The sequence below is a fragment of the Cupressus sempervirens genome, chromosome 5, assembly GCF_028749045.1.
Source record: "Cupressus sempervirens isolate cs-2001-9-10 chromosome 5, ASM2874904v1, whole genome shotgun sequence".
Lineage (NCBI taxonomy): Eukaryota > Viridiplantae > Streptophyta > Pinopsida > Cupressales > Cupressaceae > Cupressus > Cupressus sempervirens.
In genome coordinates this window covers 65,882,326-65,908,839 of record NC_143122.1, presented here as the reverse complement: position 1 = coordinate 65,908,839, position 26,514 = coordinate 65,882,326, and the positions used below count along the sequence as shown (strand labels likewise).

The following is a 26,514-nucleotide window of genomic DNA, read 5'->3' as shown; positions in this document are numbered from 1 at the left end:
AAAAGTTTATACTGTAATGCCCCACCAAGAGATCCAAAGAATTAACTTAAAGTTTCACTAAGTTTGGTAGCATTGTCTTTTTTTTTAAACATGAAAGATAAACCATTCACAACTTATACATAGTAACGGAAGCATTAACATCAATTCAACTGAAAGTAAACATAACATACATAACAGATTGCATTCTTCATGAATCCCTTAACGTTGTATCACATCTAAATTAACTACTCACCTAACATCACATCCTTAGCAATGATACATCCAATGTTCTTAAATTACATTCCTGATTGCTCAATCATCCACTTGTACATGCCACAGGGTATGAAAGGCTTAAAAGAATATACATCCGTGTAAATAAAGTACATCATCATCCAACATTAATCTATGATGTAATTAAAGTAAATGAAACCACATATCATACATAATACATAATCACAAAAGATACAAACATCCATCATAAAAGATAACCATATATCACAAACATAAATAACTAAGTGCACGGTTCCTCCCAACCATAAATAGCATCATTAGACGATCATGGATCCTAGCCATCCCTTCATGCGTAACATTCCAAATCACCGAAGAGACCATCGATATTAACATAGTAAGAATGTCACTCCTAAAATATCTTACTAACATGCAAAGTAAAGCATAAGATAACATCATCTAAGATATGCAAATCATCAATATAAGAAACATACCAGTAAATACATCCATCATAGGGTATATCATATATCATAATGATCCAAGAACATAATGAAGATAAATACCAACCAAGAATGCTCCAGCCATGGTGTCTCAAACGGATCTCGAATTGTAAGAGTGAAAAAGCGCTACCACCCAACCGCGTGGAACCTAAATGGTCCACTCCCACCATGCTGAGGAGATAATCTCAAGTCCCAAATAGATTATCAAACCACAAAGCATAAATACTCTCCAAGTCTAGGAATCCTAAAAGTATACTAACTCAAAGGTTCCAATCACAAAACCGACATCTAATTCTCAGAGGCACACAAAGACATGTAAGAAACCTACTATGCAAGCGGGAAAGTGTCATCGCATATATCATGTAAAAGTTACCCTGGCAGTTAGCTAAACTCCACAGGTCCCTACTGATCCTCATGCGGCCACTAGTATCCTCTCATACTGACGAGGCATACTATGGAATGCAAGGTCGTAACCAAGCGTTCTCTCTACTCCCATCCTAGTCTGTACAAGCACTCGAGGCATGGACGAGAACCAAAACAATTATCTTTTCAGGTTCATTTAATACCCATTTAGTGTGTAAATGTTATCACTTATTAACAAAACTTACAATGAGTTACCCTGGCAGCCACTTAGGGCCCTGGCCCCCATTGCAAACCACTTCCCGACACTACAAGTAGATAACCTACCCTAAGCTTATGGAATCATAAAATCACCCCAGTCCTATACAAGCGATTGGAAAGGAAATACCAAAAGATAATCCACAATAAGAATCATCAAATATCTGCAATAGAAGCATCAGATCTCCATGAGCATCTAAAAAGCATCCATAGAAAATCATGACCACAACAGTTCTCTATTGGCAACTGAAAGTATCACTGATAATCAAAAGTATCCATTGGTTCTCAATAACCAAAATATATCTCAAAATCATACTGATCGAAGACTCCAAAATGGTTGAGTCAAAACATGTCACAACATGACATCATCAAAAAATAAATCAACATTTCAGTCTCATCATGGCAACTGGAAAGTAAACCAAGGATAACTGATCGATGACTCAAAAATATGGTTAAGTCAAGTGTCTCAGATACATATAACTCAACTTCACTCAAGAAGACTGATAAGCAATAACAATTAGTAAATACAAACATCTCATAGAGCATTCCATCACATAACCATGGCTGGGTTTAGAAAGATCGAGACCAAATAAGATCAACATGCCATCACATCTCATAACCCCCGAGCCTTTGGTAACAACCTAAGACTGGGCAACACTAATCAACCCAAAACCCAAAACAGATAGCATAGAGAAAACACAATGCAAACACATGTTTTGGTGTACTAAAATTTCATAGTTGAATTGAGTGTGGAGGTTTCAATTTCTGTTTGCAAGTATACTTCAAGTATATAAGATTAATCATTTGACCTACAAGTCAACCCATTTGTTCCCCGATAGCATTATCCTTCCATTACTTAAAAATAATATTCTAAGAATAACTTAAGGGTAAATACTTTACTCATTAAACTGATCATCATTGACCTTTAATTAAATTGTTCTCTTTATTTAACTAAGATCCATATTCTAATTGATTAACTCTTCTTTAATGTTAATTCAACTTTTCAACATAATAAGAGGATCATTATTCGTTATATTATAAGAGAGCCAATTATCAATCTTTGAATAAGAAGATAACAACCAGACTAACTAGCCTTACTTAAAACGCCATGCTTTATTAAATCATTAAGTAATAATGCTCATAGGTACACAATCCATGACCCTATATCATTTAATTAAAACTCAATTAAATATTACTAAATCTTAAGTCTCTTGATTAAATCATCACTAACAACCATTAAAATATCTAAAGTCATTATTCAAGTCATTAGAATAAGACTTATCAACTTCAACGTAAGAATCATATTAATTAAAAACTCTATTACATAACTCAATTATTAATTAAATATAATTAACTCTAATTAATCGATTTAATTAATAATTACATAACCATACCAACAACCCAATGAAAATCAGTTGACTAATAACTAACAATAGTTTGTACGTAAAAAGTCAACTGTAATCCAATACACAAATATTCATATTAATAATTCAATAATAATAACTTGTTAATATTTAATAACAAACTCTATTGGGAATCTTATTAATAAATCTATAATGACCACATTCGTCACTCTTGAATGAATACTAATATATTCGTATTAATGATAATCATTTAGACCATTATACTATTATTTATTAATGATTTGCTAGACCCAACAAACATTAATAAATAATAAACTCATCGAAACTATAAATAATCGATCTAGAGAACCTTCCATAAACTTCATTAGTTAATATTTAACTAACTCTTAACACCATTAAGGTATATCAATAATTTATTTAATAATACATAACGTATTCAAATCGTAGCAATGTTATTATAATGTAACAATGACTCCTTGTCAATTAGATCTTAATCCCATATCATTAAATTCTCTTAATTTAAATAATCATCATTAAACATCTTTACATAATATAAATTACCGTCTCTTAATTATTTAATATATATTAAATAATATTTAATATACATTAAATAATTAATATTTTAAAGTCAACCATTAGACTTAATTTTCTAATCCCTCAATATTCAAATTAATAATTCAAATGAATTCAATATCTCTTTTGATTATCAACACTTGACAAATTATTATTAAAATGCTATTTCATGTTTAACATTTAACATTTATAAAACAACAATTTTAAAGTCAAACACTAAATGAATATATATACATATATTTATTATTATTAAATCACATATTTAATATATTTAATATACATATACATATATATATACATATACATATATATATATATATATATATATATATATATCTTACAATATTTTAACAAACTATTATAACCGAATTGCATTTGAATCACATAATAAAATGAAATATATTAATCAAAGTGTTTAACTCTGCGATTTTACGAATGGGCGCAAGCTTTTAAAGCTGCAGCCACATTGAATACGGCCGTGCGGTCCTTACAGTGCGCGTGGCCTGCCGATTGCAGGTACTCTGCGACACGCAGACCCGCGTCAAACGCCGCCGTCGAAATAATAAAGGGAATAGGAGTGCGGAGGGTATAAACCCCGCCCACCCCAAATGTTTAATATATATTTTTTTTATATAACGTTTTTAATAAAACGTTTTCTCAGTGCATTGCAATAACGTTTTTAATTAACGTTTTCGACTGCAGCAATATTAAAACAAAAATAGCATTTAAATAATTTTATATATAAATATATGTGTATATATATGTATATATACGTATATGTATGTATGTATATGTATATATGCGTATATGTATGTATGTATATATATATATATATGTATATACGCAGATTGTAAATTAGCACTACTATTTTTATATATGTATATATATATATATATATATATGAAATGTATGCGGATTTGTACATATATGTGTATTTTAAAATGAGACATATACATAATTTAAAAGGGCTACCAATTTTAAGAGCTAAAATATTTGTCTCTAAATTATCCCATAATTCTTCTAATGGGATTGGCTATAAATTTAACTTAGAAATTCTTCATACAAACCCTTGTCTAATCAAATCTTTGATTCTATTACAATTCAAACCCAAACCCGATTTATATTAATTTCTATTCATGAATGGAAGCTAGGGTTTTCTAATTGAGTTCTCTATTGATTTCTTCACACAATGAGAGAATCAACATGCAAATCTGAATTAAACATTCATCACAAGAATTATCCAAGCAGTCATCTAGCAAACACGATGAAGACAGGAAGAGAAAACGTGTAAAAAGGGAATAAGCGAAAATCACGAGTGGACCTGGACACTGATGCTAATTTGCCATCTCTCAGAAGTCCATAGAGAATCCCTTCCTTCTCCAACATTCGCAATTCCTCCAAGACCGAACCAACCAAAATTCCCACGTGACTAGAAGTGCTTATAAAAGCATATGAGCATGCAGAAGCCTATGAGCTTCTCAAATGCATGTAAGCTTTTAAGCTTGTCCAAACACACTAGGAGAGCCTCTATTTAAAGGCCTCTAAGATGCATCTAGAATGTGTCTAGAAAAAACTAGAAGATAAGCATGACAACTAAGCATGAGTCTTCTCCAACCTTCTAGATGAGTCATAAGGTTGTAGACACCATGTGCTCAAATAATATGCTAACTCCTAAGTGTAGACAACTTGTGCATTCTTAGAGTGCAAACTCCTGTGTTGTCTACATGACAACTCTCGAGAATTTGCAAACTCCTATGTGAGCAAACATTAAAATAATGCACAATAATTAATATAATATTTACTTTACTCTTTCCAATTTTATTTATTTATTTATTAAATCTCATGCACTAACTTTAATAACTCCACTTATTTAATCTTAATATATTTATATTTTAATCACATGAAATCTAGAATCTTTTAATAATTTAATATATTTTCCACTTTTAAATTCATTTCCAAAACTTAATTGCTAAAATATTTATTAACTTAAATAAATATTATTACTTTCCAACTTTAAAATTATAACTTTTATCTTCAAATTTAATTATTTTATTTTATTAATTTCCTAATTAATTAAATAAAACAAATATTAAAATATTATATTAATTTTCCATTAATTAAATCTTTTAATTAGGCTTAATTAATAGAAAATACATCAAAGACTCATAAAATAAAATACGAAAACCCATCATAACAAAACACATACAAAATCAAACCAAAAGGGTTAATATCACGAATTACGTCATCCGATGTATTCGAAGGGTACTCAACTCAGATACTTGTCCTAATTTTCAATTGGAACAAATGGCTTAAAGGGTTGGGATTTGGACTTGAGAATTTATCTCCCCTCTCTTACCATTGAGATAATGTGATAAGGTACACTCATCCTGGCAATTCAGAGAAGTCGATACCCGGTACCTGCAACCTGCATAAAAACCATGCATGTACAAGCACAATATATACTAAACTAAACAAGCAATGGCAGGAAGTGGTGCATTGTGTAGATCCCGACTAGCAGGTGACTACGACTCCCTTCCTTAACCGCATTAGACATGTCATACAAAAGCAAACACGCACACCATACACATGCAAGTATGGGGTAAGTATCCATAAGAAAACACGTGATAATAAATCATCTAACTAATCAGCATCAATAGCTGGAAACAATATAATAATCATCATGCATACATGAAATATAAAGTCTAAGTAATCTCATCACATATCAACTAAATCCATAGCACAATATCTGAGAGTCTCACAACAATGTTGCTAACCATCAACATAAAATTAGCGCTAAAAGAGTTTGACAATGATAACAAAAATGAGACTTAGGGGCAGGCACTACATATACTGTAACTTTCTGGGATTGTGTCTTTTGTTTGATTAGCATAAGTTGTATTTTGAAAGTGTTAATGAAAATCTCACCATGTGTTGCCTCCTGTAGTTTTCTCTCTTAATTGTATGAATTTATATGTTCAAAAGAGATGAATTTGTCCTCATGAATTCCTCATGATTGTGTCATGCATAGTTTTGTTTTCTTTCAAGGAAAGAATTTAAATACTTACTGTGAATTGCAACATTTATTTGAGAAGTGCAATGATTTGTTAAAGCTATGACATGTGGTGTGAACAACTGATGCTTAAGTAAAGCTTGAGTTGTAGAAGAGCTTCTGTAATCTTGTTGTCACTCATCAGGCATCAAACTATGTCCTAATGATCATAGGCACTGGTCATAATCTTGTTAGTTTCAGCAACCATGAAATCATCAAAATCATTTTCTATTTATGTTATAGAATAATGTTCTTGCTCTCAAATATGCAATAATGATGTACACCATAATAGAGCCAATTTTGGATGGATTCATGTGCATTATGGTCCAACAAACTGAGAACCATTTGCTTAATGTGTAATACTTGATTAAATCTTGTCAATAAGCAAAAGTATTACAAGAGGGGTCTCCTTGGCTTTTGCAGAGCCCAAACAGAAGAAGAACATCCTTATTTATATGGAATTCTCAAGCAAGTTGGCCATTGCTTAGAGGTAACCAATCATAAGCAAAGGCAAACCCTTAGGTGTATCTCAAACATCAGTTGGAAACAGCAACAAGAGGCATCCTAGTCCTAGTAATTTTGATAAAAGTTTTGCAACTCGTAACCTATTGTCAGACTACATATGGTTGATCCCATATCTTTGCCACCTCTCACTACATAGACAATGGGAAATTTGGTTGGAGAAAGGGGTTTGCCTTGGTCAAATCCCTTTTTAGGAATTAAACTTGAGATTGAATTGAAATTGCATAAAAGGAATGCTGTGTTGTTAGCAGCAGAGACTTGAATAAAATATTATACCTTTACAAGTATGAATTGCTCATGAAGATGCTTGCAATGTTGTCTTGAACTTGGATCTAGGAAAAGAAGATCTTGGATGCCTTCACAAATACCTTGATCTAAACTTCACTCCTTGTCTATCATGCTTGAATATCAATGTCAATATATTGCCTTGACTTTAATGCTTGAATGCTTACATGGATAGAAATGAGATGCCATAGACGCCAAAATGAGGGAGATAGCATTGCTTTAATACCTCTCCAAATCTATTGCAAAGCTCAAAAGTCAAAGAGGGCTAACATGGATTTGAATATCCTACTAAAAACCCAACAACAAACTCCAATCTAAATTTGGGCCACATTTAAGTGGAATGGAGCGCCTCCTGACATATGAGGCAACCAATTTCGCCCCATGCTTTATTTGGAACCCTATACCAAACAAAAAGGGCTGAAAATTAAATCAGGAACCAATTGGGAAATAAGAACTTGGAAAATGAACACGAAATTGAGTATGGAATCAAAATAAGTACATAAGGCAACCCAAGTTTGAAATAGGGCCTATGTATGCAAGAGGAGGCAAATTATTGAAATAATAAATGGGAAACACCCATCATTAAAGGGTACTCACAGAGATTTGATTTCATTGAATTAATAAATGGAGCTTTGTATTTAAATTTATTATTTAATTATTTGCAATTGGAGGATTTAATTAAAGGGGCACGCCCATAATTAAAGGAGGCCTCTTGCATAAATTAAATTATTAAGTCCAAGGGGTTTAGCTTAGTTGGTTGAAGCAATGAGTTCTCATTGTGGAGACCCTGCTCCAAACCCCAAGACAGACATCTTTGTGGAATTCTAAGTTGCGACTCTTAGTCTTCTAAATTGATATTTCTAGTGTGGTTGCTCATAAGAAGCTCAAATAAGCTTGTAAGCGTCATGTTGTTGCTCGAATGAGCACAAGATTTGTCAACGATCTTCAATATAAATTAAATATTAAATGGAAAATATTTAAATATTAATTAATTAATTGCATCCGAAAAAGACCAATTAATGCATGGAAGCCTTGGACACTAAAATTGGGTGTAGCAAAGGACTAGAACCGTATTGCTCAATTTAGGATGCTACATTCTCTCACAAGTAAATGATTTCTTTGCTGCAACAAAGAACTGGTCCACACACAACTTCATCCACTTAGTGAAGCAGAACAACCTTCCACTAGATGGGCACAGATGTTGGTTACAATTCATGGCACCTTGTGACTTCAGAAAGACAGAGAATTAAGTATACGTTTGACAGTTGATCTTATCAATGCTGGAAAAATTAATGAAAAGGCATTATAACAGGGATTGGCTGGGGTCCAATTACATGAGTCACATATGATACAGTGGTGAGTGAGAACCAGAGGCCAATTTTCATATTGATATAAAATGAAGTGCAGTCATAGGAGGCTTAGATGAATATTTTTATATCTATTTTGTTTGCCGGTATGCCTTTCAATAGAAACTTTGTAGTCTTCAAGGCTTATGTCATTATTTCTTGTAAATCTGAATTTGTATTGAAAATATATGTTTTAGGGCGGAAATCCTGGCTCAATTGACTGAAAGCACCCTGTTCCAGGCACATGGTCATGAGGTCCAATCCCCTCTTTCTTGTGGTACCAGAAATGTCCCTACAACATCACCAGCCACGTTCAAATGTTTGCTCAGCACACTGCGGGTTACAAGGGGGCTGAACCAATTCCTGTGGTCTAAAAAATTGTGAATTTTTTATTGCTGCTATACTTGAATCAACAAACACAAACATTGTTCTCAAAGTTGATGCATTATGTGAATGTCTAGACTTGAATCTTGATGTCATGTACAACTGAACTTGTTACACACAATTGGACATGCTTCACACACATGCACACACATTATACTGCCATCAACTGTCATGCACCCAACTTGGATTGCAGACTCTACTAATAGTAATAATAGTGACTTGCTAAAAAAAGGCCTAACTATGGCATAAGGAAGGACCAGCCAGTTGTCAAAGTGCGGCCCATTAAATAAGATCGCAAGCTTCTTCAAAAATAAATAAGCAAAGAACACTTAGATAGGGGAAAGCTGCCAATGGGTAAAAGTCAAAACAATTGCAATTTAAATTAAATCTGTTTTGTTGAGGGAGGCCAACCACTTGGAGAGATGCCTCTCTTGGCGGAGTCGCCTCTTTATACAGGCATGAAAGGGTATAGAAAGCAAGAAGTCAATAAAATATGGGAGGATGTACCGCAGATATAAGCAAAGATAAGTCTTCAAAGCATTGAGGAATGAGCAGCAACAATAATTTATTAAAAGCAGCGGTTATCCTAATTAGAAGACAACAATGTAAATAAAGCAACAAACAGATTACCATGCAGCAATAGTATGTAGTAATCAATCAAGCAAAAAATGGAATTAGCATGGTGTTCAGAAAGAGCAGAGACAGTGGTGTAAATAAAGCAACAATGAGATTACTATGCAGCAATAGTATTTAGTCATCAGACAAGCAAATAATGGAATTACCATGGTGCTCATAAGTAGCAGAGCAGTTCAAAGATCAGATCAGTGGTTACTACTTAATACAGGCAATAGCATTCTTGGTCAATGGTGGTCTACATGAGATACGTGCTTAGTGTATGCCTGATAAAGATACTGTCTAACTTCTTATGTGTTTGACAGAGTTGCATGGACACGGGTACGGTATCGGGTACGGGTACAGCCAGTTTTTTAGACCTCTTATTTGGGAACGGCAAATACAAGATTCTTAAAACATATATATATATATATAAACAAATTTTCAGAGTCATTAAAGAAGTTTTTCATTATAATGAAAGCAATATGAACACATAATTGCAACATATTCCAAAATACTATAGTTAGATATAGTTTTATTATTAAAACGAAATTCAAATACAGAAATGGTTTGGTAGAATCGCATGCTATCAAAAATATCATCACTGTTCTCTTGAAACTCGAGATCTAGATCATCAAGATTCTCTAAAGAGTTAGGATAGCTGGATTGAGTACGACCACCACCTAGACTCTCGAAACCCACTGACGATTCAGCGAAGGGTCCTTTGACCATGTCAGAATTCTCAACATTGAGGTTGAGATGTGTCAATGCATTTGTGGATACATCAATGTCACTTATCTCAGGTTGTACATCCCAAAGTCTATTAGGTCCTTTGATGTAGTCTGTGGAGGAATGTGACAACAGACAAAGATTAGAGTGCACATAGACAAGGTCCTCTGCTTTGCTGGCTGCCAACCTATTTCGTTTCACAAAATGGATAAAGCCATATGTACTCCAATTCCTCTCAGATGCAGAAGAACTAGAAACCTGCAATAAAAGAGTTTTATATTATAAATTAAAATTACAATTACAAAGACACAAACAATCAAAAACATTTGAAATAAGAAATAATTCTTATTAGAATAATTAGTAAAAAATCAAACCTGTGATAGAAGCTTGATTGCTAGCTTTTGAAAATGTGTAGTCATGGCACCATGGAAGTTCCACCACTTTTTAGGATCCATTTCTTTTTTATCTGCCATTGAATCAACATCTACATAAGTTCCATTAGAGGAAGCAAATGTCCCAAACTCATCTCGAATCTCCGCAGCAACTCTAGGATCTGTAAACATTTTCTTGAAAGCTTTTTTATATCCTTCAACAACCTCAACATCCCTATTTGGTGCTGTCCTATTTGGCAATGCTAACATATCAGCATGGTATTACTTAGGGTTTAAAGCATATGCCAAAAGTTGCAATGGAGTTGTCATTTTATCCCATCTTTTTTTTATTACATCATATATTTGCTTATAAAAAAATTCAGAGGGATCTTGCTCTTTTTCTATAATAATATCTCTAACTTGCTCCACCATTGTATCTATGCAATCATAGATGTCACCTAATTGTGGCTTATCAGTATCACACCGACGAATCAGGGTGTATATTGGCTCAGTGAAAGTAAATAATCTATTTGAGCCCACCAATCCTCATCAAGAATTAACCACCTGACATTATCTGCTCTATCTGTTTGTGATTGTCTCCATACTGTCCAAATGTCACTAATCACCATACTTTTTAAAGCTTGTTTGACATCAACAAGCCTTTTGAGAACAATGTAGTGTGTGGCAAAGCGTGTCTCGACCACCTTCAATAAAATAAAATAAAAACATTTTAAAACCATATAAATCTTAAATATATTTCAATAGAAAAACAAATTGAATATTTTTGAGACAAGACATTTACCCTTAACAACTCTAGCTTAGCAAATTGTCTGTAAATGGCCTGTGACATGTAATGATTACAAATAAACATCTAAATCTCTTTGGCTTCTTCATAAATCTTTTGTATCCATTGAATTTTGCCAATTTTTTGTAGCATCAAACTCAAAGAATGAACTACACAAGGAGTCCACCAAATTTTTGGATATCTTGCCTCCATGACCAACCTAGCTACTCTGCATACTTTTGCATTATCTGTGATCACTTGAACAACACTTTCTGGCCCCACAAATTCAATTGCTTCAATTAGAATGTTGGCAATAAACTATGTATCTTTCTCTTCAGCCTTGCATTCCACTGCTCTCAAAAACATTGCCCCCTTTGGGCTCATTGCAACCACATTGATTAGTGGCCTATTTCTAGCATCCTTCCATCCATCACAAATGATGGAAACCCCTGAAATTTTCCATGAATCTCAAATCACTTGCAATTGTCTATCAATAATCTCTTTTTCTTTAATCAAAAGAGTAGTACAAACCTTCTCATACCTTGGGCTTTTGTATCCTTTTGGAGCTTCATCAATAGACCTAACCATCTCTTGCCAATATGGCGAGCAAACCACATTAAATGAAATCCCATTCACATATAGACAACGTGCAATACTCTGATCTGTATCCTCTCAACTTTGCAAATTAAATGCCTTTTCAAGAGGTCCTAAATTACGCCTCTTGTCACCAGCAAATGTTCCTAAAGTTGGATGCAAAGGAGGTCTATTGAGACTTGACCTTTGTCTTGACTTTATAACTTGACTATTAGCTTCATCCTCTTCTTTTTGGTACTTTGCAATCTTCTCACGTGACAATCCCTTCCCTGTTTGACCATCAACCTTTGGACCAGGGCACACTTCACATCCTATACCTTTTATGTGACAAAATTGTCCACGAACCCTAGTATAAGAACTGTTATAATCAATCAGACACTCATGACACCTCCATTTAAAACCTTCACCGCCTTGAAATTTCTCGATGATGGTTACATGTTTCCATAATGGATATTTAGCACATGTTTTCATAATGGATATTTAGCATTTGGTTTGATCCACTTGTCATTTTTTGATGCTCTAACATCTGCTGACGATAACGCCATAATTAGGTTCCTGAAAAAAATTAAAAATTAGTAAAATTATGAAATCAAAACAAATTTACATTAAGCTATAAAGCACAAATTTAAAATTATAATAATAATTTATAAAATGATTAAATTAAATATATGTGCAATAATTTTTATTTCAAATTTAATTTTACAAGAATATAACTTTGAAACTTAAATCTAAATTATTTATTAATTAAAAATAAATTAAATATACTCATAATGTGAATGTTTGGTAGCTTCTATCAAATAACTCTACGGTTATTCATATAATTATATATGAGATATAATATTATTTGAGATATATATATATATATAACACAATTAAGTTTGTATTATTAATTATCTATTTATTGAATAGACATGTCTATTCATTCACCCATGCTCAATATAAATGAGAGGATGTTGCATATGGAAAACATATACCTTATTACAGGCAATGCCATTATATTTGTAGCAAAACCGAGAAACATCAACATGGTATCAGAGCTTAGTTGGTCTTAGGGATCTTTCTGAGAGATTTAATTGTGAAAATAAAGAAGGGTCGTGATGTGCGTTTCTCTCAGCACCTGTGCATTTTCTATCAAAACCGTAAGCTCTCATTAGTTCTACACAATTGTGTGTAGTGCAAATTGAAGCTAACATTGAAATAGGAATGGAGCGCATAAATTGTGTATGAAGATAATAGTAAGATGCTCTTGATGTCTAGGCCACCATAAAGTATTAAAGGCGAGAGTTGATATTTGTGCAATTGGCGCACCTATTAATCAAATATAAATCCACTGTTCAGGCCAAGAACACTTTATATTTGATGATATCAATGATTCGCCAAATTCATTGTTCAGGCCAAGAACGCTTTATATTTGATGATATCAATGATTCGCTAAATCCACTATTTAGGCCAATATAGCGTTTTGTTGTTCCAACTTGTGTGAAAAATGTCAGCCAAATCATATTACCATCAATACAAAGAAAGGACTTAATGAATGCAAACTATACATGCAACAAAATACACGTATGCAAATGTATATGGTAGAAAGTATGCCAACTCTAATGTCAGAACTTTGTTGGCATGGGACGTGTGCCGAAAGTGGCATCAATTTTCTCTTGCAGCGAAAAGAAAAGACAAATAAGTCAGTATTAGAGGGAGGCGAGTACTGTGGAGAAGGACGACTGGGAGTATTTAGTGCATCGATTGTTTGGAAAAGCCATGCTCACGAGGTTATTAAATGTGCTAGGCAACTCATTGAAATGAGTGAATGTTGTTGGATGAACCTTGATTCAAAGACTCACTATTTCTCACCAAGAAATCATTGTGCAGGGAGAACTGTGGTCTCATGCAATGCAGCTCATGTTACAACATATCCACAGTATGTTATGACAACCATAGTGTCAAAATAAATTTGATCTACTTAGAAAGGGGCATTTGCGATCAAATTTGTTGAAAACATTATTACAATACCTTAGCAAATGTGAAAATGGCAAAATAAGGATAAGTGTCCATAGATATAGTACATGCTGAAGCTATTCGAAATGATTGGTATAGAACAAAATTGTGGGACCCAACTATATGTATGTAAAAGGTAAGTATGCTGACATGTTTATAAAGTTATACTAATATTCATGATAATATTATTATGGGAAAATTTCCTAATATGATTATTAGGAATATAAAATAGAATAAAATTCTTAGTAATACTAAATATAAATAAGAATGCTATTTTAAATAATAAGGATAGGATAATACTATTGTTTTGAGAATAAAGATGATATTATATGTTAATATCATTATCATTATTTATTATTATCCTTGTATTCTCTCTCTTATTTTTTATTTCAATACATACTATAAAAACTATGTGCTTTGATCTTTTCTTTTGAGAATGGTATTGTAGGAAAAAGAGGGAGATTAAGATTCAAAGGGAGAAGACTGAGGATGCTATTTGGTTAACCTTCAGTAAACCCGATTTTATTGATTAAGAGGGAGTAAACCATGCTGAGATGGTTTCTATAATGATCTATAAGTTGTCACGGTCAAGAGGACTGTGACCATGTGACTTTTATATGGACCTATCTCTTGTGTACATCATGAGGAAGTGACGACTTCCAAATGGTCATCACTTGTATTTGGGAGAAGTTGTTGTAAGGTGGCGATCTTACAATAAACTTGTATTATGAGATCAAATACATTGAGTAAATGGTGAATGTCTTGTATCTCAACATTCTGGAAGGCCATTACTCTTAGAGTACTTGGTGAATATCATTGATATCCTGGGAGGCCAATACTCTTGATATCAATTGTGATATCTAAACGTTTTGAGTAAGTGGTGAATATCATTAATACTCTGGGAGGCCAATACTCTTGATATCAAATGTGATATCTAAACATTTTGAGTAAGTGGTGAATATCATTAATATTTTGGGAGGCCAATACTCTTGATATCAAATGTGATATCAAATCTTATTTGAGTACTTGGTGAATATCGGACGTCGATATTCTGGGAGATCCAGACTCTTGATATCAAATGCGATATCTTACCCTAAGTTTGAGTAATTGATGAATATCATATGTTGATATTCTAGAGATTAATACTCTTGATATCATACGCGATATTAAATTGTGGAAAACTTTTGAGATATCCTTATATTACCAATGGTGTAATATTTGTTTTGTGTTTATCCTCCCTTGCCAAGAGGGAGTGTTAATGTTTGGTAGCTTCTGTCGGATAACTCTATGGTTATACATATAATTATATATGAGATATAATATTATTTGAGATATATATATATATATATATATATATATATAACACAATTAAGTTTGTATTATTAGTTATCTATTTATTGAATAGACATGTCTATTCATTCACCTATGCTCAATATAAATTAGAGGATGTTGCATATGGAAAACATATACCTTATTACAGGCAATGCCATTACATTTGCAACAGATCTGAGAAACATCAACACATAATATTAATTAATTTCATTGAAATATAAATTTAATATTCTAATGGTAACTCTACAGTCTAAAACAATTATTAGGCTTTATGAATTATTACATATTATTACTATAATTAATAATACTATTTAATATTTATTAATTTTTACAAAGTTTAAATTTAAAAAAATAAAAAATAAATATAAATATAAAACTAGTTTAAATTTTAATAATTATTATTGTAATTTTTATTTTTATTTTATTTTATTTTAAAAACTAAATAATATTAATTTATTAAAATTATACTATTAAATTTTATATTCATTTACTCAATTTTCTTGATATTTGTAAAATAAAACTTAGAAATGTAATTTGTAAATTTAATTTGAACTATATTAAAAAACATCATTAACATATAAACAAAAATTTTAAAAATCAAACTTAAAACAATTAACAAGTTACGGTTTACCTGTATTGCGATGAAAAGCGCTGAAAACGATGGAGGATGCAGACGAATTGGAATTCCACGCATAGGAGAAATCAAGGCTGGAGTAGACGCAAAACGCCCATATTCAGAATGCCATTTGAACGTTTGATCTATCAATCGCTTGAGGGGTTTATTTATAACTGCATTTTTTTTAGTTTTTCCCAGCGATTACGGCAATCTAACGGCAACCTGGTGTGGATATTTCTTTAAATCAACATGAAAAAAATGACAATCTATTTTATATTTCCTACTAAATCATAATTAACCAAAGTTTTTTCCGAACGACTAAAGAAATTCGGTGTTGAAGATGGTAGCTGCGATAGAGATCTTTATCCCTGGAAATATGAATGTTATTACCGTTATTGTTACATTCAGCTGAAAAAGGCACTTAAGTTTTAATTTGTAACATTAAATGTAAATGGCATGTGTCATTCTCATGCATTGAGGTATGAATATTCGAAGAGTCCTATTTAATTATAAGAGTTATAAGAATCTCAAGAGACCTTCGGTTATAATGTGAAGAGTCTCTTCTTTTGTTATATATATCGCATTAAGCGATAGGCATTGCACACTTGAATTTTTATTATCAATAAAGATATATTTTGTTGTGTAGCTGGGTTTTTCCCTTCATTCTCGAAGGGTTTCCCAGGATATTTCTGGTGTTCACTGTTTCAATTTTGAGCTCTATTCTTGTTGTTGTTGATCATTATTGATTTCTAGGCTCTAAGTTTCAACATGGTATCAGAGCCAGTTGAAAAGTGTTCACATGGGTCAGTAAAAGTAAATCATTCACGAAACATTGGATGATAGCACTCGGGGGAAGAGTCTTATGATTTGCATATCTATGCATCTGTATACTCGAGAATGGAGTTACAGGACCAAGTCTTGCATGGTGAAGTTTAAAGGTGGATGAATATTTATTCAATCAGAGTATCTAAAGTTTGGATACAGAGTTCAAAGTAACAATGAAAGTACCATAGCCTGTAGTCCTTGTAACCGTCAATGCTTGAATATAAAGATAAGTTTTGTTTTAACTTATTACTGAATATATATTAAATGATTCAGAGTATATTAGTCGGTTCTTGATTTTATCTATTGAAGTATTTGTATATTTCAATTGAAGGGATATCTGTGATCTGCAAATAATAACATTTTCATTGGTCAAGGGGAACATGGATACCCCTGATACTTTTCATGCCCGCTAATATTCGAAAGAGGTTTTGCATGAAATGTATGATGTCAGACATCGATGCATGATTCTGAAGAGATTGTGCGTTCATCTATTCAAAAGGTCAAGTCATTATGTGTCGTCACGTCAATTAACCATTGTCAAATATGCAATGCATTGTGGTGTATTTGTTGTCACCATCCTTAATGATCCACGATGGTTCTCTCATTTATTTCTCTATCTTTTATGTTTCATTCTTATGTATTGGTGGAGATAAATCTATTGCGAGACTTGATCTTTTATGCAAGGAGAAGCATGTAACATCAAAGTAGAGGAAAGTTTGCGGCTATTTTAATTTTCAGTGAAGTCACCAAATCTAACAGAACTCAATGGTGGGAATACCGAATAGAGGTCCTTGAGTTGGGGTTCTTCCTTCTCTGCATCGTAGATTTGGTCGCTAGAAGAGCATCATCCTGATTGTAATTCATAGCTCATAGCAACTTCATCAGGATTATCGGGAGAAATGTTTGTGTATGTTCATGTATTTTGAGTTGCAGAACACAGAGAGTTCCTCCTGTTAATCATCGTTCTTCTATTTGCGATCAATATGAAAGACGTTATGGTAACGGGAATTTTGTCCGTTTTCTTGAGGCGGCTCTTGGACAGATTTAAGTCCATCAATTTTAGCATAACCGACATGGGGATCTCATGTAGCGTTTTGGTTCTTTCTGAAGAAAAGTCAAAGAATCTGCTATCGAGGATTAAAGCATCAATCATACCCGATGAAGTAATGTTTGGCCCTATAGGAAGTGAACGGATTTGTGTACCAGAAGAATTTTGATCTCCCATTAGAGGTGACAAATTATTAAGGATATTGGAAATACAAGATGTGCACGGGCGTTTGGAAAACTAATAGCCTCTCCTCATATTCTTGTTTTCATGCGTTAACGATCTGTTACTTTCAGTAACTGTCAATGGTGATGATTTCTTGTACGCAGTGCCACATATGGAGAGATTTGCGTAACTTTCGACGAAAAAAAAAAGGGGGAAGCCAAGTATTTTCTATGTTATCTTTCTATCTAAAGTCATCTACTATATTGTCATATATGAAATGGTTAGATTTGGAAAGTTTATGACAAAATTATTTTACTAATCTCTTTTGGTTGCAAATGGATGCTATAAGATCTTTGAGAATGTTTATTCACAGTCACATTCAGAGGGAAGTCTCCGGCATATTTTTTTGTGATATTTGCTTACAGTCTTCAGATTTTGATAAAATATTGAGGAATAGTTTATGAGTATCTTTGTGTAAAGCTCTTTTATCTGAAGATTGTAGATAAATTTCACTCTGTTTTTTTTTTTTGGAGGAGGAGGATCAACAATTTGTTGGATGGTTAGGAAAGCTTGATCTTATACATGGCCACCATGGGTGCACATTGGTCATTATCTCATGCAAGATTGTGTCAAGTCGACACTTTGATTGCATTCTTTTGCTACAAAGTGAGACTTTGTTGTTAAATAGTATTGCATGGAGTTGAAGAGATAAGTATTACTGTGATGTTTATATTATATTCTTATAATTGTATTGATGCCATGAAATTTATAGTAGCTATTAAGGCATCATTTTGAACCTCTTTGTATATGTGTGTTTATAGAGATTAGACCACGAAGAGATGAGTATTTATGGTTATATTACTTGAAAAGTGATTATATTTAGCATTGATATTTGATTTTAATAATCTTTCTTGATTGCAGGATGCAACAAAGGATTATAGCTCTAGAGGGAGATTTTAGCTTCAGAGGGAGGCTTCATAATTAAAAAGGAGTGCTTATGGAAGTCCCTTATTTCTCTCATATGCTTGTGATGCTTGTGGTATTTATAAAATTTGAGAATTAAATGGAATCAAATCTTAGTTTGTTATTGTCTATTTTATTCGTGTGTGAATAAATGAGATTGTAAGATCAGCTATGATAACTCTTTCACTATGTGATAGTGAACATCATGTTGAGAGAGTCCATGATGTCGTCACGTTGAGAGATTCCGTGATGTGAGTTGGATGTCATGTTGAGAGATTCCATGACAGTTTACGTTGAGAGAGTCCATGAACAAAGGCTTAGCTATGAGTCTTGCAAATCTTTTCATGTTGAGTGATTCCATGAATATGATTGATTGTTACAAATTTCGTGTTGAGTGATTCCATGAATGTGATTAATTGTTACAGGTTTTCATGTTGAGAGATTCTATGAATGTGATTAATTGTTACAAGCTTTCATGTTGAGCAATTCCATGAATATGATTGATTGTTATAGTTTTCCATGAATCTAATAGGATATATGGGATAAAATTTCATCATTAGCATTTTGGTTGTAGTCTTGTGTGATTGTTCAGCCAAAGATCTCTCTCTGGCTAAGAGGGAGTGTTAAAGATGGTAGCTGCGATACAGATCTTTATCCCTGTAAATATGAACGTTATTACCGTTATTGTTATGTTCAGCTGAAAAAGACACATAAGTTTTAATTTGTAACATTAAATGTAAATGACGTGTCATTCTCATGCATTGAGGCATGAATATTTGAAGAGTCATATTTAATTATAGGAGTTATAAGAATCTCAAGAGACCTTCGGTTATAATGTGAAGAGTCTCTTCTTTTGTTATACACATCGCATTAAGCAATAGGCATTGTACACTTGAATTTTTATTATCAATAAAGATATATTTTGTCGTGTAACTGGGTTTTTCCCTTCATTCTTGAAGGGTTTTCCCAGGATATTTCTGGTGTTTACTGTTTCAATTTTGAGCTCTATTCTTGTTGTTGTTGATCATTATTGATTTCTGGGCTCTAAGTTTCAACATTCGGCTCCAATTTTTCCGAAATCTATTTTCACCGTTTCTGGCACAGATTTGTAAATGGCATCTTTCCAAAAACGGGCGGAAAAGATTTTCCCTCGTATTTGCTCCGTTTTGTCTCCGTATCCATATCAGATACGGCAATACACGTGTCAGAGGTCGGGGGGTTGCATTTCCGGTAACCCTGGTGTTTGATATAGTTAATGATGTGAAATGCATATTCTAAATTATTTATCCAGCTATAATCCAACAATAAATCACATTAGAAGAGGAAGAAATGCAAGAGAGGGGAGCAGATACAATATCACCATCTAAGAAAACCACTCCATGCTAGATTCCAATGTGCCTAGCACTTTGGGCCAAGAGGGTGCGTTTCTGCTCCTAGTCTTAGATAGGAAGGATTTCCAAGCACCCTATTACGATTTCCTTTCCAACCACTATTATGGTTGATTGTTGGAGAATCAAAAGTAATACGAGGATGAATAAGGAGACATAAATAGGGAGGGCAAATACAAGCACCCCACTATGTAGACCACCCAATGTTGGATGTCCAATGTGCCTACCAATTAGGGAGAAAAGGGTGAATGTTTGCTCTTTGGCTTAGTGTGAGGATTACTTTGGGCCAACTCATCATGCTCCCTCATTCAAACCCTATTGTAACTGAATACTAAAAAATGAATAAGGCAACATGAACAAGGAGGCGAAGACAAGCATTGCACTAGGTGGACCACCCCATGATGGATTTCCACTATGTCTACCACTTGGGGCCAAGGGGGGATGATATATTTGTTCTTGGGATTGGTACAAAGATTGCTTTGGGCCAACCTATGATGCTCCCTCATTCAAAACCGATTGTGATGAATGTATATGAAACATGACTTATCTAATGAATTATGATGATTTTACATATTTGCTAAGTTGTTGGTTTGAATTTGGGTACAAATTTGGGTTCAAGATTTGGGTTTGAAATTCATTCAAAATTTCAAAGAAAAAAAATGGGTTGGGTTTAGACTCGTTTTGGGTTCATCCATACAAGAATATGTGTTTTTAATATTTACAAACTACATATATATACATTATATAAAAAGTTTATACACCACTTAGTTCACAAATACACAAATGACATAAAGCAATCTTTTGTTCACAAATACACAAATGACAAAAAACAATCTTTTTGGTCTTTTTGGTAGTCACCTTTAGAAATGGAGGGTCAAATAGACATAATTTAGCAAAATAAACTTTTCGAAGAAGTCAATGAAAATGTGCTTTTTGGTCTAATTCGCTCAAGTTTCCTTGAAAGTTGTTACGGGTTCCTGCATTGAAATCAGAAGTCTGCAAAAGTCTATCAAAATTTCACCCAGGTCCCTTTGCAGGACTTTCCAGCGAATTTGACAGACTCTCACAGACTTTTGGACGAATTCAAACCAAATCAACATTTACAGCAAACCATTTCCTGGATTTCACATGCCAAGAGCAAAAGTGGCAACTTAGCATATTTGTAATCATGTGTGTGATTACAAACCCTGACAGGAATAACTGATCTTATGAATTATATTTCAAGTATTATCCAACATGGTTGTAGGATCTCAAGATGATTTATTGGTAAAGGTATAATTCTAACTATTACATTCTGTATTTTTTATTGCACTTGCGATTCTACAGCAAGATCCAAGATCCTCACAAAAAGGGAACATTACATCACCAATTGATCAAAATATCTAACTATATATACACAAACAATTGCAAGAAATATACAAAATTAAATCATTTGATAGTATGATACTTCACCATTGATCAAGATATCTGGTAAATATTAAATAATCCATGTCATATACGTCTATGTTCACGATTCCAATGCAAATCAAAATATCATTACAATTACAAAATCAATATTCGGTTCATGATTCAATGTTCATCAATCAAGAATCAAAATTCACTAATCTGAATCAGAATCATAACGATTAGCAAAAAATGATTTAAAGCACAGGTTATAAAGTGTATTTAAAAAAAAACTTCAAATTTGACATCTGGGTGCGTGGATTCTTGCAGAGGCTCCCGGATGTCATCTGAGTGCTCACAGGAAGTGCATCCAGGGCATCTGGATCTAAATCAGTTTCTGGACGAACCCACTTCTGCATCCAGGCCTGGGAGCTGCGAATCAGTAACTGAGGGTTTACCATTCATCTGTAGATCAATATCAAGTTCTTGATGCCATGTACATAAACCATATCAAGTAATCAACTGTTTGTATACTGACATAAAGCGACTAAATCGGAAGGTGTCCATTGGCTGCCACAAAACCTTACTTCAAAGTACCAGCAGATTTACAGAAAGTGAAGATAGAGATTGTTCTTACGGTTTAGCAGAGAAACCAAGAAACCTACTCCAGCAGATAAGATAGATTTTTCAATGTACAGAAGCATATTGTAGTCAAATCTGATCAGCATACCTCTCTATCTGCTGATATCAGCTGGGTCTCATCAATAACTAGTCACCAAAATTACACCTCAGGATGCTGATAGTAACAACAGCACCCCTAAATTAGAACCGACTTCAGCAGTTTTAGCAGAACTTAAAAAACACAACTGGAATTTTAGTAACGCCTATTTCTTTCCTACTTTGAGAATGCTCAGTTGTTCACTATCTAGGGCCAACATCTTCGAGTACTTTCAGGAATTACCTGACATCTACGGAGAATCGAAAGTCATTTTTATGTTAAAACTGTGCCCCTCAATGACACTATGCCTAAATGGCCAAACCAAAGGGAGGAAAGAAATCAGTAATAGGATCGCAGAAGGTGCCTAAAGCAATCTACCAGAAACCCAAAACACACTAACAAACCTCTTTACCATGACCACAATAGTTTAATACTGTGGTGGAATGAAACTCTCAACCTGTGGATACTGAATTATGCCATTTAGTTGCAGCAACTTTGTGATTTGCACTTAGGGATATTGATACCGAAAGAGGGAGGGTGCTAACAAAGCAACACCAATTAGTAGAGATTACATCTATAAGCTAAGATCAGACGCGAAACTATGGTTAAATACTGTGGTGGAATGAAACTCTCAACCTACGGTACTGAATAATGTCATTTAGTTGCAGTGACTCTGTGATTTTTCAAACCACATACATGAAAAATAGGCAAAAGCTAAGGTACTCGACAACGCACTTATAAGGATATCAGTACCGAGAGAGGAAGGGTGCTAGCAAAGCAACGCCAATTATAAGATATCCCATCTATAAGCTAAAATCAGCCACAAAACCATATGAATCTGTATCTTATTGTGTTTCAAATTTACTCAGAACGTCACGTCTACTTTGGCATCTACCAAGTCCACTCGTGTTTTAAAGGTCTTATTTTCATTCAATTGCCGCATACATTCACAACCATAAACGTAAATTTTAAATAATTAAAGAGCGAACATATAATGTTGTCACTGGGAAAATTGAGCCCCAAATGAAAGAGAGAAATCTACATCCAACAACTCTCTCCGTAATGTCACTCTTATATTCCATATAAGAAATTAGACATTCTGTACTATCCAGGTTTTCGAGCACTGAAAATGCAAAGTTAATTGGAAGGGAGGAGAAAAAAATCCCACCTGCTACATAAGGGCGAGCTACAGACCGGGTACAGTTACTCCAAGCTCGTAAGAGAAAATTTCTAAAAGCCATGCAATACTTTTAACTTTCAGTCCACCCTTAAATTTGAAACGGATGTTTTGAACTTCTGAATTCTGTACCTCGGCTTTGAGTTTTATAGGATATGTATAAAAATCTAAGCATCCGATAGTTTCCACCGATCGTTCTTGTGGCAGCACAAATTTAACGGGCAGGAAAACTGAAGAAAGGGAACATCGCGAGGAGAGAAACCCCTGATAAAATCTATCTATCCAATAGGGCAATAAAACTGGGGTCTGATGGAGGAGGGCTTCCTCCTTCTAGCTTCTTGTTTTTAGAAATATTCTGAAGTCAGGGAATTCATATATTCTGTAGTCTAGTTAGTGCAACTTACTATTAAATCAAGGAAGTTGGTAGGTAATCTTATTAAAACAACGATGGAAAGCGTAAACAAGAGACGCAATGTTCGTGCTTAACGCATAATGGTTGTAGAGGTGTAAATGAGTGAGAATCTAAATTAACATTATGAATGCATTAATTTTGCCTAAAAATGCACTTGTGATCTGATAGGATGGCTCATATTTTGTTGTTAAGTTCTCGTCTTAGAAATGCGCTTGTGATCTGATAGGATGGCTCATATTTTGTTGTTAAGTTCTCGTGCTATATTATTATATCTTTGGACATTTAAGCGCAAGAATAAGAGGCCAAAGTCTCAAATATCGCACTAAGTACTTAATATCATACTATGATCGATACATATGCTTTAGACAAATTTGCACTTTCTACATTGACAACTTAAATTATGTGCAATGAGGAAAGATATTCATACCAATATTTGAATTATAGAACTTGAAGAAGCGATGAAGCATTTGGAGTATCACATTATATGTTTAAGCATACCATGCATGCTACTAGACAACCATAAGTAGTTGGAATAACTCCCCCAACTATGTATTATTCTCATCTTGATTATCAAATGGAACTCACGCTATTTTTATTTAATCATTACCATTGGACAAAAACTAGGATAGAGATATAGATAGATATAAATAGCAATATACAACAATAACAACATAAACATATATGCAAAGGAAAAAAGGATAGATAATATAGAGGAAGAGGAAGAGAGATAAAATAGTAAGATAGAGTGATACCAACATAAGTTGTGTGTGAGAAGAAAGAATTAAATATAATTATTTTTCTTAATAAAATAAATAGTCAAAATAAAATCATGGTTATAATAAAAAATTAAAATATATTATATTTTAATTAATGAAACTAAGAATTTAATTTTTAATATTAAAATTCACATTTCTATAAGAAAAAATGAAATGTATTGGATTATTAAAATATTTTATAAGTAAAACTAATTGTTTAATTTTAAACAATTAGAGAAGGTTTACTATTAATGTTTTGTATTTCCAAATTTTTCATAAAATTAAGTAATTTTTAATTATGAAATAATATCTATATAATTTAATATGTACATTTGTAAATAATAAATAGATGTAATACATATAAATTTGATGTTGATGAATAAATATGATATAATAAATAAGAAATAAAATATAACTATTTTATTTTAATACATAGTTTATAAAAACCTAATAATAATTTATATATCTTTTAGAATTGAATTATTTATATTTTGTGGTTATTTCTTTAGTATTTTTTTAATATAAAATATAATTATTAATTTAATATTAAAATATATATTTAAATTTTAAATTTATTTAAACTAAATGATAAATTGTTTAAATAAAAAATATTAATAATAATAAATAATATAATTCAAAAATTGCAACACTGAACACTATTATAAAATATGATTAAAAAATAATATTGTTTAATTTATTTTTATAAAAGTAAAATAATAGTAATAATTTAACTACTTTTAATAAAAAAGAAAAGTTTTAAAAAAATCAGAAATTCAAATACAAAGATATAACATATTGAAATTATATTAAAAAGACATATTTATTAGTTATATATATATATATATATATATATATATATATATATATATATATATATATATAATTTGAACTTATGCATTACATGAAGTTTTAAGAACAAGTTATATCAAATAGTAAAAAATAAACATCAATGTAAAACTAATAGTAAATATATTTAAAATAAGAAATTAAAAATATTTAATAGATTGTGATAATTAATATTGATTAGACATGTTGTGTGAGGTGGACATGTTATGTGAGGTGGAAGATAAAATAATTGAAAAAATAAAATTTTATCAACTTGTCACAAATGTGGAAAAGATAAAGTTATAATTAATACATTCATTAATGCAAATGAATTTGTTAGAAAATATTTGTATTTTTTTTTGAAGAAAATTAATTTTCTCCCCCACTAAAAATAGTATAGACCAATAGAATGGATGAAAAATGTGATTTATAAATTAATGGAAAATTAGAAAAAGATATAAACATTTGAAATCTCATATAATCTTTTAAATTATTAGATTTGATTGGTGAGTGTTAATGACATATTTGGATTGACATGAATGCATAAGTATTCCTGCAGGAACTAATAATATGAATTTTATGCAATAATAAAATGTATAAAGTGCTGAAAGTAATATGTTGCATTTTGTGTATAAATAATTAAAAGTCTTACAAAACAACAAGTCAATTTGTCAATAAATATATATTTTTTGAATTATTTCAAATATAATATAGATGAAAACTTTATAGTTGCAAAAAAAATTAAATAATAAATTGTTTTGATTAGACAAATAAATAAAGATAAATATATTTTTATGAATTATTAATTATTTCAAATATAATATAGATGAAAACTTTATAGTTGCAAAAAGTAATTGAACAATAAATTGTTTTGATTGGACAAACAAATAAAGGAAAAAATTGCACTCGCAAAACAACCACGCAAATTGTCAATAAATATATTATTTTGAATTATTTTAAATACAATAAATATGAAA

The 26,514-nt window shown here is 32.2% G+C and overlaps 1 protein-coding gene across 1 annotated transcript in view; it reads right to left on the bottom strand.

The window, feature by feature from the left end:
- ZR3 (Zim17-type zinc finger protein) overlaps positions 1 to 23,924 on the bottom strand; it is a 46,241-nt gene extending 22,317 nt beyond the window's left edge. The window contains exon 1 of the mRNA XM_089828625.1: positions 23,537 to 23,924. Within this exon, the coding sequence (XP_089684751.1) occupies positions 23,537 to 23,609 (73 nt within the window). The 5' untranslated portion in view covers positions 23,610 to 23,924. The remainder of the gene's footprint in view (positions 1 to 23,536) is intronic.
- Between the last annotated feature and the right edge of the window lie 2,590 nt (positions 23,925 to 26,514).